Genomic DNA, 14998 nt, shown 5'->3' with positions numbered 1-14998 from the left:
TGCGAAAATGCTGACATTTGTGTTGTGTTTTATGTCATTGGCTTTTTTTGTCGCCTGTTTGATAGTAGGCCTATGATTGATATTTTGATTGACGTGATGATGTATAGTCGAATTCAAAACGCTGTGCCTATACCTGCATGTGGTGTCTTAATTATTCCAGTGTGTATAGGCTACATAAACCCCAACTAACTCCGAGACTGTCCCTTTTTTCTTTTTTTTCCCTTTTTTTTTGCAAAACCACAAAGTTTGTTCACTCACACATTAGTCTAAATTAGCTCTGTATTTTCACAAGTGCAGCCAATTAACTCGAATGTATTGACCCATATGAGAACACCCACAAATGTACATCCCCAGATGGCCCATTAACATTCCGCGGTATAGGCTATTGGTCTTACTGCAGCCTATACTGTATAATGATAGTGAGTCCAACCTACCGCCCCCCTCGCCCCGCCTCGCCACCCTCGGGGGGAGAACAGAACAAGCTGCAGCGGTAGGTATAGGTACGTCTGTCCACCGCGGTGTGTTGTCCACCAGTCAGTCAGTCACTCTCAGTCCTGTCCAGAGCAGCCGTCCGGTCGGTGCTGCCGTCTTGTCCCGCTGTTGCTTTAAGCAGTGCGTCCTATCGTCCAACAGGAGGCGTGTCTCCCCCACGGCCGGAGTAGAGAGCGCAACCACACACGCGAGTCTGAAGGAACCGACTCCTCCGCTCCTTTCCATTGTAGGAACAAATGAACTATACTTTGTCATTGCTCTCGTGACTATTCCCTGCTCGTTCCGCACCACCTAGAATCAAAGGTAAGGCAGTTATTTGTGTTTAAAGTTTACAGTAATTCGGTATCCTTATTTCGTGTGTGTGTGTGTGTGTGTGTGTGTGTGTGTGTGTGTGTGCGCGCGCGCGCGCGTGTGTGTTCAAATCCTAAAACACCCCATGTCTGAGGGTGTGTGTGTGTGTGTGTGTGTGTGTGTGTGTGTGTGTGTGTGTGTGTGTGTGTGTGTGTGTGTGTGTGTGTGTGTGTGTTTAAACCCTCAGACATGGGGTGTTTTAGGATTTGGACATAAAACAGGTGAGACTGAGAGGAGGTGAGAGCACAGATGATGAATCCACATCGTTTCCAAATCGCAAACGCAGAAGATGTGCAAAACCTTTCTGATAACGACGGAATAACGCATCTCTATTCGCACCTTATCATCATCTCATCACCATATAAGATTTTAACTTCACCGGCGTATGTTTTGTGGGCTATTTTGCGGAGAGGAGGGGGGTCCGACGAAGCTCGTAATTAGAAATAATTTGAACGGTCTTAAAAAACAGGTTACGACTTGCTGGTTAATAACGCGTGTAGAAACGTGACCTCGCATGTCTTTGCGCGACCTCTATTTGAGACGCTTGTCACCTCCTGAGTCGCCCCCCCCCCCCGCCACCTCCCCGGGCTGATGTCTTCTATGTTGTAGAGGTTGAGACGACATTATGGGGTCATTAAACGTCTGCCATAGACTACAAATCGTGGCTGTCAGCCGGCGTTGACGTGATCGGCTTTATGAATGATCCATAGATAACCGTCTAATCTGGAAATTCAGCGACAAGCCGTGCATGTAAATTCCACAGTTGATGAGCACATTACTCCTATAGCGCGTTGCACCTGTAAATCAACTTTATGATCGCGCTGCCCTGCCTGTTGTGCATGTTGTGGAGGGGTTATGCTCAACCCGATGAAAGAATGCCTTTCAGTTCGGTGCCCCCCCATGAAGTGCCGTTTGGACTGGAGAGCTTTCACCAAGCACTCGTTAAAATCGGAGCCAGTATAGGCTATATTTAAAATAAATAAAACAAATCAGGAACACAATAACTTGAAAGAAGCAGGATTTTCACTGATGTCAACTGTTTACGCATGAGTCACCTGGCATTTCCAGTTGGGTATAGGCTACCTGTCCATTACGCACTGGGCTATACATGCCAGGGAGTTGTGGCTTTTCACAGTTGAATTAGGTTGCCTTTAAGGAATTTCCGCGTGCAGGTTAAATTAGAAAAATGAATCCCATATCCTTGGAAATTGTATTTAAAATACGAATCCGCCTTTATTATTTCCTTTTTTCGCACATAGCTCGCCAGTCGCCACATTGAATAATAGGCATCTGGGGGAAAATACAAATAAACAGATGACACATTTTCAACTTCCAATTCCCACTATAGCGTATCAATTATGCTATAGCTCGCTATATCATCTAATTCATGATTGGATTAAGTTTGCATTCGAATGATACCAGATAAATTAATCTACACATTTTCTATAATAGCCATTTACATTATCCTATACATTGTATCAATCTGCTTGTAACAGTAGCAATGACTTATGTGTAACAACTGACCATAATTAATATTATATTTTAATATGCATGGCACTGGGCTGGTAGGCTAATATATTACCTGAATATTACAGCATTTGACACATTGGCTGCGGTCCAAAGACAAATATCCACTAATTAATGCTTTGGTCAGTGACAGTTATCGATTTAAGAGGAAACGTTTGTCTTATTTCAATCGAGCCGATTGCGCCTATTTGAAAATATTACTGACGCTGCATAAGAAGCCCATGAAAGGACGCCAGCATCAATACTCTCGAGGCAAAGATATATGATATATGATACTGTAAATGATATGCTTATGAACAGAGGAGTTGCTAGGATATATGATATATGATACTGTATAAATTATATGCTTATATGAACAGAGGAGTTGCTCGTATAAAGTTGATTTAAGCACACCAATTCATGCCTATAGTATTTCCTGTATTACCTTTATACACTCGCGTATAATACAACTCGAACTCCTATGGTCTAACTATAATATTTTTTATTAGGCTTATTATTTTTACTATTTTTAAATGATTAGCCTGATTAGCCAATTACGCAGGTGCAGAATCACCAATTGGCCCAATGTATCTCCTTAATTCACTGGATAGCCTAACTCTGAAAGAAGTAATAATTCTAACAGATGACTGTTATTTCAAGCCATTGTGCAGTATGTTTGAGTTTATCTCTAAAAAGCATTGTTTTGTTTAGTCAGCAAACCAGCAGGCCCAAGTGAAACCACATGTTGTGGTGACGTGTGTTTCTGTTTAGCCTTTCATCATTATTATTCAAAATATGATCTGCACATGGCCTATCTAAAATCTTCATACTTCATTCTAGCAGAACAGGGCCATCAGGCCTTATATGTGACGTTTTTACAATCACAAATATTTTACTTTCTAAACATAATTACATTCTGTTCTAAACTTCATGTTATTGGCTTGAACGGATTTCACACAGGATAAGTATAGAAAATGTAAAAAAAGAAAAGAAAAAAGTAACACTTCCAAAAAGACAGAACGACTGTGGAAAATATCAGCGCACCAAGAGGCAATTCATCATGTTGAGACTAGTGACATGCTCTGTTCACACGCATCTCACATGTGACTCCAAGGCTGAACAACTCCGAGGCAATCTTTTTTAAATTCATAGATTGATTTTTACAGCTTTGCGTACACGCACTCCGCTATGAAGCAGCGACGACCATTGAACCAAACCGTGCATATCTGAGAATATGGGGAAGTGCCCGGTGCATGGGTGCCATGCACGAAATATGACCATTTCGCCTGCCGATATATAGCTATAGATCAGGGGGGACGTGTGGTCGGCAATACCGGAGAAATATGCCCAATCTATGCTCTCCGCTCTCCCACTAATCTTGGCTCGACGTCAGATGCTGCACGGCAGTGCAGCAGAATGCAAGCTTGTAGACAGCCCGACACTGCTCGCAAGGTGTAAGGGCGCCCAGTGAAATTCCGCCGAGCGCGATTCTCTGCCGCGAAGGAGTCTGACCGGATATTCAACGCTTGCATTCTCCCCGATGTTTATCTGTCTTCCAGGTCTCCCGTGAACGGATTTCTCCGCGGTTCACCCCATGTCTAACATGGATGCCTCGCCGTCAGCTGAGTCGGAAGGTTGTTTCTTGGCGCAGTGAGCCGGACGGACACGCAGTGCTTGCTAATGGATCTGGGGAAACGAGATGCCCTCTCCATGAGTGACCACCATGCCGTGAGCCGTCGTCACCCTGCTTAACGTTTCAAGGAAGAATTTCGGGGAATATATACTCGGACCCAGGGAATAAATACTGTGCACCACGCAAAGCACCATGAAGATTTCCTCCCCGTTGATAACTAATGCGAGAATCAGGTGCATCGTCAGGCTTCTACTGCTGCTATTACAATGCGTGGGATATTCTCGTGGGATGCCGCACGTCTTGAGATTTGGTGAGTTAAGCTTTGTGTTGTTGTTGTTGTTGTTGTTATTGTTAAAAGTTCTTACCATCAGTTACAAAGTTGTTTTAGTTGTTAAGTACTTTTGCGTACTTGTGCACCACTGCCATGGAGCACGTGTTTCACGCTCTATAAATATGTTGCCGCCTGCTGTGGGACCTCATATTCACTTGGATGGTGTGCCCCCAAGATTATGGTTCATGGTTATGCTCGGAGAACCATCGTGTTTTGTTGTTGCAAGGACACTGCTGTGGGCCAAAAGACGTTGGAAAATGTGTCTGAAAGTTGGCATAAACTGTAGCAATATCTACTTCTGTAACAGTAAAACTGCTAGGCTCCCATATGACCCTGTGCAAAATTGTCGAACTTCAAATCAACTAGTTGAGTCGAGACAGAACCTGTTGCCATGGGGCCTAGGCTGCCTTTCTCCTGTGTAAAATACACTGCTTCAGAGAGCGAGGGAATTGTTTATGACACTAGCTCAACCTTTCATTTTATTATCTTCTAAATTTAGACATGCACACACACACACACACACACACACACACACACACACACACACACACACACACACACACACACACACACACACACACACACACACAGAGAGAGAGAGAGAGAGCGCTGTTCCAATTTCCAGAACCATGGAGCGTCCTGTATCACTATTGGGCTGGTCACCTCTCTGTCCCAGCACCATAGACAGCAACCTTCTATAGTACCCTGAACAGCACCCTTCCCTAGTCCCATAGACAGCACCCTTCCCTAGTACCATGGACAGCAACCTTCCCTAGTACCCTGAACAGCACCCTTCCCTAGTACCATAGACAGCACCCTTCCCTAGTACCATAGACAGCAACCTTCCCTAGTACCCTGAACAGCACCCTTCCCTAGTACCATAGACAGCACCCTTCCGTAGTGCCACGGACAGCACCCTTCCTTAGTACCATAGACAGCACCCTTCCCTAGTACCATAGACAGAACCCTTCCCCATTGTTAATTATTATTATTAATGGTAGGCCTATCCGTGACCACATTACTAATAGCAAAGTCAGGCAACGGAGGAGTCAGTATAAATGAAAATGAGCTTGAATTATAATAAATGCTGCATTAAATACTGCATTTTAAATCATCATTTTAAATCATTTATTAGATCACCTTAACCTCACATTCATGCACACTAAACATTTTGTAAATACTATACACTGCTTAATCCACCGTTCTTGTGAAACTATACAATAAATTGCAGAGGTGGTTTAAACGTGCCATTTGGGTGCTTTTGTGCTTCGTAAGCATATGTGAGTTTATGTTTAGCAGTGTACTTTAGGTGTGTGTGTGTGTGTGTGTGTGTGTGTGTGCGCACGTGTGCGTGTGCATGCGTGCGTGCGTGCGTGCCTGCGTGTGTGCGTGCGTGCCTGCGTGCGTGCCTGCGTGTGTGCGTCGTGCATGCGTGCGTGCCTGCGTGCACAAGGGAATACAAAAGGAAGGAATAGAGCAGAAGAGTCATCCAGGTCTTGACTGTGCTCCCTTGCAGCAGAAGTCGCATGATCTCAAACAGAGCAAGGGTAGTGGACGGAATGACAGAAGGAGCATGGGTGGTGCCGGCAGAGATGGATTTCTGTGAGAAGGGTGTGTGTGTGTGTGTGTGTGAGAGAGAGAGAGAGAGAGAGAGAGAGAGAGAAAGAGAGTGAGCTTTGAAGAGAGAACCCGCACCAGTGGGACACAGAAGTCCTGCTTTCTTTTCTCCGGGGCACGGAGCCATTCGTATACATTGACACGAAAACGCGTATTCAGGGCGGAGTCACCACCCCCCGGGTAAACTGTGATTTGCTCTCGTTCACTGCAATGCAATTTGCGGCATTTCCAAAACAATATTGCGCAGAGTAGCGATTATCAAACTTATTTGCAATGACATACGTTGAAAGATCTGTTGCCCGTGGACAAGGCACGCTACCTCCGCAAGTTAGATATTATCGGCATAGATGTTTGTCCGTATGTTATTAAGGATTGGAAAAAGTTGCATTGGCAGCCATAGAAAATTCTGCCAGGGTAAATGTCCCGGATGTGACGTTTTGGGGCGTTCCTGTCTTGTTTCGTGTCAATGTATCTTAGATGAGATCCTGTGAACTTGCACCGGCCTGGGTGGAACTCCGCGCAGTAGCGGCCTGTTGGCTTTCACTTCTCCATCTCCTCATCTTTGGGGCTGTATGAAGCATGGTGGCTCATTCATTATTCATAAGGACAGATCTACAAGAACAGATGTACAACCTAACAATGCGTCGTCAGCTTGTATATCTGCTTTTTTTTCTCACATCACTATGTGACACGTTGTCAGCTTGTATATATCTGCTGATTTCGCTGACATCAGACGACTAGTGCGACGATGTATAAGCTTTGGAGATGCAGCCGATTTGAATGCATCCCAACCGCGAATCTCACACGTTGCTTCTTATTCTTTCACTTCCCCATGGAATTTCTCCATTAGGTATAGAATATAGGACATTCTGCAATTGTCGCTTAAGTTGCCTGTGTGGAAGTTATATAGTGTTAATTTGTTTTTGAAGAAGATGCAGAAGATGGATAGGCCACTATAGGCCTACTGTTGCCTGCAGTTTCTGCGCAACAAATCTGTGAACAATGGTACATCGTCATGTTCCGCTGTGATATCAGCTGAGCTGAGTGAGTGATGGGCTGAATTATTAGGTGCGCTGGTGTTCAGCATGTGTGTGAAGGTCACCGTCTAATGAGGAGATGAGCTAAATGCCGTGGGTCCTCCAGGCTAGAAAAACTACCACTCAGCTGACGAGTCCCTCTGTCTGGGGGGAAACGGCGCCTGTCAATAACCATGGCAGGCTGACATTCTCCAACACACAGAGGACAATAGGATCTCCCCACTTCCCCACCCCCAAATAACTTCTAAACAAGGAGATTTGTGGAGAAAGCAAGCTTAAAGTGCAATGAGACAATGTGAGGCAAAGCGGATCACCCAGGGACTAGCGTGTTTGATCTGAAATGGGGGGCGGTGACAAGCATAACAGCTTTCGTTGAACAAGCTCATTTCTCAGTTCATGGTTACCGTCCTACTTTCTCGATTGTCAGCAGATAGAGAGTATGGAGATGTTACAACACATACACCCCTTTTAACACCAGGAGGTGAATGCATGAACAGACTGACTGAGGCATGATTGAGAACTATTTAAAGGTGGGCTGTGGGGTTAAATACATCATGCCAGGTTGTATTAGTTTAGAGGGAGAGAGCGAAAGAGGCAACAGCGGAGCTGCTTCCCCAATCACAGTGATGTAAACTAAACAGCTACTTAATTATTGTTTTTGTACTCTGCCGTGATGGAGAATTTGGATAAACAGATAGAGGGAGAGGGGGAGGGAGGGGGGGGGGGGGGTGATAGAACAAGTGAGAGAGAATATATATAGAGACTAGAGAGAAACTGAGAGAGTAAAAGAGATTAGTCAGCCCTTTTTTTCTGACTCTGAGCAATGTATTCACTGTGGACCAAACTGTGCATTTGTCAAAAGGCTGACTTCCGACCTTCTGCTTATAGCCAAGAGGAGAACATGGTGCACAGCCTAAGTGCTCTCACTCAACAACTTTGAAAGAGTTAAAGTACACCTAAATATTTGGTGAAATGTATGCCTTTTATTCGGGGACATTGACAAGTTCTGAAACTCAATAATAATAACAGAAACTCAATACAGAACAGAAACTCAATAAATAATGACAGTGCAGACAGTGAACAGAAATCATGTGTCTCAGCATGGTGGAGGGAGGCTGGTTCCCCCAGTAATTTGTTTATTGCGCTCACATCTCCTCCACTTTAATTAAACAGGCTTCGTCCTAGCACATGTGTTAGAGGTCATGGTTTTAGAAGCCTATAATGAAGCTATCATATCAATTACAAGCATACTTGTGTATTGCTTGCTTGGCTGAACTACATTTGACCCCAGTAAGAAGAATCTAATCTGGTTTGATGGCACCATGTTTAAGGGCAATATCTTTTAAAAGGGAACCATTTCTTTGACTATTGGCTAATAATCATCTGATGCGTGGACGTCGCTGCAAGACTGAGACGTTCCAAGGATCCACCATTAATTTATACAAGATTTTCATTTATAGCACAGCCTATAGAACTGGACCAATAAGAGCAGCGCTTCAGTCAAAAAAGAAAGAAAAGAAAACAGTACACGAAAAGAAAATCCAGTTTGATCTAAATGTGTGTCGTGACGAATGGAACTGACTTCTCATCAGTGGTGAAATAATGCACCCTGCGCCAGGCGAAAGAAATAGGAGAAATAGGCTGTTTTATGACATTGGGATGAGGGGCATCAGTAAAGCCTTTTATCTGTTGCCAAAGGACCAACATTTAACCGGTGCTGTCGCCCTTAAATCACAGAGCGCAGAGACAGCATGCTGATAAAACTCAGGGCAGCGCCGAAGGAGAGGCGCTATCAAACCCAGGAACAACTTTTGCAATTGCACTGTTTCCCTCTCGAGTAATTCTCCCAATAAATAACTAAACCTACCGTTTGGCTCCAGGAAAGGTCAGGAAGAAACCTTGTATGCACTGTGTAAGCAGTTGTGCTCACGCATGCACACACGCACGTACACACACTAATCTCAAAACTGGTTAAATTTGTACAACTCAGAAAATACCCTCAGACACTGAGGAGGGGTTCAGTATGTATGTTTTTAGTGAGCTACTTCAGGTGGGTGGAATCCAGATTGTCGGTAGCCCATTCGTCACAGATAAAAAAAACTCAGACATTTGCTGCATTGTTTTCCACTAAGGCAGTGGCACCTGGCAGGGGGTCATGCTGGGGGTACAGACATGCCGCGGCGCGTGTTATGCTGTGCATGCCTGCTTCTGAACAGTTGTACTCATGGAATGGTTACTCGGGCAAATATAGCCAATAGTTTTGTTGAAATGGAAATGGGTTGAGCGGCTTCACAGAATGGCAACGCTCATTATATCATCTCTCATTGAGAGTAACTCAAGCATATGATATGCCACAGAGTCCCTTTATGCCCAAGGCAACGGAGCGAGCGCTACACGATGGCAGCTCTGCTTCTTCACTTGTGCCCGCTATGACGTTGTTGATACTAAAGTGTGCACCCCCTTCTTCAGTTATCTTTTGTCCCCCATCACTATACAGTAGTTTAGAGTCCTCAAGATGCCCGTTTGTCAAAACACTGACAACAAATGGGTCACTGCAGTGATGAAAAACACAATTACGATTTTTGTAGGGGGGAGATAAAAAGGAAATGTTTGCATAGTCATTTTACTCTGAGGACTGTACAAATGTAACCATATGGACCCATCAATGGTGCATTTGTATACATTTGTGCACTCTCTGAGTTACAGATGGATACACTGGGTATTTTACTATTATGAAAGAAATGGGTATGGGTATTTTACTATTATGAAACAAATGCTTGGCTTAAAACATGATGCCAAGCAGATAACATGAATGACAAAAGGACGTGACATGGTTAAAAATTGTGTACCAATAACCAAAGGCAAACAGGCACCAAATCAAATCCACATTGTCTGTTTTGTGATTTACATTTTGTGTTCCATATGTTTAGTTTGATTGGAGCTGAATGACATTTGATGTGAAAAATGGCACTTCTTTTGCCAGAAATAACATGCCACACATCAATGCCCCCCTCCCCTCTCTCTCTCTCTCTCTCTCTCTCTTTCTCTCCCCCCTCCCCCCTACTTTCTGTCTCTCTCCATCAGGCCCTTTGCACCACCACATTACAATGTCTATGATGAGGGTAAACATGGAGTGTCACACACGCCCGTCAGAGGCCTTTGATGTAATAAATGTCCAATGTTCTAGGTACCCTCTGTTTAAAATGCATGACTTGCCAGCCATCCCCGCCACATTATAATCACTGAACCTCACCCTCTGTCACAGCTTCAATATTTCACACTGGCCTGCTGTTTGCCCTTCTCATTGGCTAATTTCCTTTGTCTCACGTTCACTCTCTGCCTCATGTCTCTTCCTCTATATCTCTCTCTCTCCCTCTCTCTTTTTCTCTCTGTGAATGAGTTTCTGTCCTATCTCCTCCGGTTGATTTAAAGTGTGATTTCTTTTTAAAGAAAATACTTAGGCTAACTAAATTCACTTTATTTGCCTTAACGCTGCCAGTCTGAATTATTGGCTACCTTAAATTGAGTTTTAGCAGTGTTGGCTTTGTGTGCAGTATTACACTGTCCTGGCTCACAGCCAGCAGACTCCCATATATATATTTAAATCAGTGCTAAGCTGCTTAAAATATTCATATTCCACTCACTACTAGTTTATAGAATATTTGAAACTGTGACTATGACTGGCAAATCGGTTACACAGTTGAAACATATCTCATCGAGTATTTTCAGGTACAAGGACTGAGAGCTGCCCCGCACGCACAAACGCACACACGCACGCACACACACACACAGCCCAGTGCCATGGTAGTGTGAGAGAAGACTGTGTTGCTGATATGGCTGATGCTCTGCATGCCTCTCTTCCAACTGAGAGAGAGAGAGAGAGAGAGAGGGTGCCATGTTTCTCACAGGGCTTGTGACGCTGCCATGCGTGAAGACATTTAATGTGCCTCGTGAAATGATTATTCTAAAAGCTGCTGTCCCCCTGCATCCCCTCTGTTGGCTTCAAAGGCAAGGTCTCTATTCACTGTTGGTTTTGCCAAGCATACAAATAAGGTCCATATTTGTCAGTAATTAGCCCTATAGCCTCAGAGGTGCATGCCTCGGTGCTGCGGCGTGCATCGCTGCTTTCTATACTGTGTCTACATTACCCTATCTTCTGGCTGGGTGAGAGAAAACTGCTGACTGGCTATAGCTGTTGTACAGTTTGGGGCTAGAGGTGACTGACTGTGTGTGTGTGTGTGTGTGTGTGTGTGTGTGTGTGTGTGTGACTGTGCTGTTCTCATACCGAGGACACAGCGAGGACAGGACACTTCACTTGTGAGGCCATCCCCTGTGTTCCTGGAACGGTAACATGAGTCACGCGACTCCTAAATGCCGCGCCGTCCTCTTCCTGTGGACATTAGACTCTGCGTGGTCTGTCCTATACGTGTCATTGCGCCCTGAGAGCTCCGCTCCGCAGCGGCGGCGGTGGTGCCGCGATGTCTCTGTGGATGGTGTCGGATGGAGAGGCTGTCTGACGGAGAGGGTCATTCATCATGCTTGTCATTCAGCTGATTTGGTCAGTCAGCATATCAGGGAGAAAAGCCCGGTTTATTCTTCGTCGTTACACCGAAAGATGACAGATTTCCGGCATGCGGCACGGTCCATACTTTAAGGTTTAAGCTTTAATCATGAAATCACGCTTCCCTATGTTGAGCCGGACATTACAGGCAAAAGGTCTAAATAAATAGCGACCTACAAAGCATTGCATTGTGATGAGTAGTGAGTTGTAGATAGTATATGTTCGCCTCGAGAAATCAGGTTTGAGTGGGTATAGCTATTCTGTCCAGATAATCCAGCTGTCAGTAAATTACCGAATCTGTCAGAGGGCATCCAGCCAGTCAGTTCGTCAGTCAGTCAGTCAGTCAGTCAGTCAGTCAGTCAGTCAGTCTGCCATGCATGCAGCCTGTCAGTCTGAGTCTTAAGCAGATCTCTCTATACTGTGGGAGGCATGGGACAGGAAGGCCAGAGAGATTGGGATGGTAAAGTCCTCTCATTGAGAATGGCAGAGCCGCCTCCCAGAGTCAATAACTCATTTGGAAGGGGCTATGAATTAGAATGATCTTGCTGAGGGGAAGGTAGACTCCAGCCTTATCCCGCCTCTAGTCTCTAAAGAAACTGGAATAATAATCTGCTGAAAATCAATAGTGGAAAGCAGTGCCATGGGGACAAATACCACGAGCCCATTCTGTGTCACGTGCACGCACACACGCACCCACGCACAAACAGACTCTCCTATATATCCGTCAATTGGCTGTATTTCTGCTGATATGCCATAAATCCAATTCCCGAAATGTAATGTTAAACTTTCAGGCCGTTTAGATTGGTCTGTGTGTTGAGAATGATGGCTCGGCTCTCCCAAGGGCCCGGATTATATGTCAATGATGTCCTCAGTGCCATGGGAGCTGCTTTTATTAGCTTGTATTTAGATTGAAGTGTCATCCACGCTATACAGTATGAGTGCCCCTGCTATGCTGTTTCTGAAAGCGTGCCCTATATATGTGTGCATCAATCCTTAACCTTAACCCGCATCCCTTAGGCTTAGCCCATATGTGCTGCATGATGCATCCCTTAAAGGCGCAGTGAAATGAAAAATAAGTCTTTCACACTTTTAGACCATATCCGTGGTCATCATATGGGCATACCTAACAATGGATGCCAAAAAAATTGGAAAATTCTCATTTCTGTGTGTTTTTATATCAAAGGTCCATAAAAACGATTGTATTATTTATTTATTAAAACGAAAACGTGCTGCGTGATGACGTGTAGAGATACACATCGATAAAAGCCAATAAAAATGAAGCTCACATGTTTAATTCCCCATGTCTGCGCATCCATGCAACACAGCTGCTTCTGATTACAGATTACTCCGTTTTTATTTCCATTCAAGATAACATTCAGACAGTGTATTACTCGGTTTCAACTTAATCATCACGCTAAAATATGTTTCTGAAAACATTATAGGTAGAAATAAGCCACATAACAGTAAACTGGTTGTGCTGGGCGACCGTCTGATTTATAAACAAACAACACCACGCTGTTGCGCATAGCATTAGCCACCGTCCCTAGCTACCGTCCCATCGCCTGAAGGGATGCGACACTCTGATTGGTTCAGAAACTTCAGACCGGTGTTTCATGTGGAAACACCATTTTCAAGTTGTTCACCATTTCCGTTTCACTGCGCCTTTAAAGGGGACTACCACTCATTTAGAACATTCAACATTGAACTATGTCATTAATATACCAGAGTTGTTGTGTGGAAATAATACAGAAACAATGTTCCCCCCCTTCTGGTATAGTCTAGAACTTGGGGTCACATGATCAGTGACATCACAAAGACGTACTCTTTGGCATGTAGAGTACATACAGTACATGTCACTGATCACATGACCCCAAGTTAGACCTCCATGTCTATGCTAAATAGGGGGGGGGGGGGCTTTTGAATTATTTCCACACAACAACTCTAAGGTATATCAATGACATATAGTTCAATGTTGAAACTGAGTGGTATTAACCTTTCAACATGGTGTCCCTTTTTTGTCATGTCATTCAAATCTTCAAGAACAGTGAATAATAGCCGATCAGCATGCGTGTATGCTTTGCGTGCGTGCATGCGTGTGTGTGTGTGTGTGTGTGTGTGTGTGTGTGAGAGAGAGAGAGAGAGGGGTCCATGACAGTGCAAACCTCTCTAGGTCAACTTGCTTGCGAAATGGAGGAGATTGTTTTGCGAGCCTGGTACTCTCTAGTACTCCCCCCCCCCCCCTCTCCCTCTTCTCTCTCTCTCTCTCTCTCTCTCTCTCTCTCTCTCTCTCTCTCTCTCTCTCTCTCTCTCCCCCTCCCCAGTCCTGTTGTCCCTCCAGCCAAAGCGGGGCCACAGAGCGTGACAACGGTTTCCTGGGTCAGTTGAGCGTTTGGCTAGATGCGTCCCTCAGGGTTCTCAGTCCTTCTGCTTGTGTTGCATTGGGCCTCAAAGGCCAGAGAGGGGACAGGGTTATCTGCCTTGGGCACGGTTAGTGCCCTAACTCCCCCCGATACACACTCACCCCCCCACCACACACATACACACACCCACACACACACCCACACACACACCCACACACACCCACCCACACACACACACACACGCGCACACGCACACACACACACACACACACACACACACACACACACACACACACGCACACGCACACGCGCACACACACACACACACACACACACACACACACACGCACACAAACACACCACCAGAGCCTCTGTGGCCATGAATAAAGGAGATCAAAAACAACTCCCCAAAGCTTCACTGCATTGCCAAGGTCGCTGCATCCCCGGCGACATACACGTCATTATTCTTTTTTTAACCATGTCCCGGTAACTGTATGTACACGCGGGCGAGAGCGTGGAGTTAACAGTATGACTGAGGGGTAAAGTTGTGTCTGCGCGCACGGGAGCATGCTCTCAGAGGAAAGAGGCGTCTCGCACTGCACTGCTGACTGGAGAATAAAGGCAGCGCCCGAGGCGTTTCCTGGAAGTGCTGCGACATCACAAACAGGATCACTAACCCAAACAGGATCACTGGATGTGGGGAGCGTATGTTATCTTGAAGCCGGCACGCCGTGCTATCCGCCATGTTATCTTTGTTCTTTGAAACGGCTGTGTGTGTGTGTGCGGCGGAATCTTTGTTTGGGTGCATGCGTCTGTTCTTCTGTCATGGGGTGGTTGTAGTGCAAGAGTTCTCTGCTTGCACTGCACGGCACCCCTAACCCCCCGACTCAGGGCTAATCTACATCTCTCCCATACTCTCATCATCTTCACAGTGACACCCCATTCCACACCATGGCTGCTCCTGACATGTCACAGTTCATTGTCATGTCTATGTTATTCTCCTGCTGTACACGAGTGAGTGCGTGCATGTGTGTGTGTGTGTGTGTGTGTGTGTGTGTGTGTGTGTGTGTGTGTGTGTGTGTGTGTGTGTGTGTGTGTGTGTGTGTGTGT

The 14998-nt window shown here is 45.2% G+C and overlaps 1 protein-coding gene across 1 annotated transcript in view; it reads left to right on the top strand.

Moving 5' to 3' along the window:
* The first annotated feature begins 3960 nt into the window (after positions 1 to 3960).
* Positions 3961 to 14998, top strand: part of grik2 (glutamate receptor, ionotropic, kainate 2) — a 171162-nt gene continuing 160124 nt past the window's right edge. The window contains exon 1 of the mRNA XM_080769215.1: positions 3961 to 4292. Within this exon, the coding sequence (XP_080625341.1) occupies positions 4175 to 4292 (118 nt within the window). The 5' untranslated portion in view covers positions 3961 to 4174. The remainder of the gene's footprint in view (positions 4293 to 14998) is intronic.

This window comes from Protomyctophum bolini, assembly GCF_963924005.1.
Source record: "Protomyctophum bolini genome assembly, chromosome: 7".
Taxonomy (NCBI): domain Eukaryota; kingdom Metazoa; phylum Chordata; class Actinopteri; order Myctophiformes; family Myctophidae; genus Protomyctophum; species Protomyctophum bolini.
This window is presented reverse-complemented; position numbering and strand designations above follow the sequence as displayed.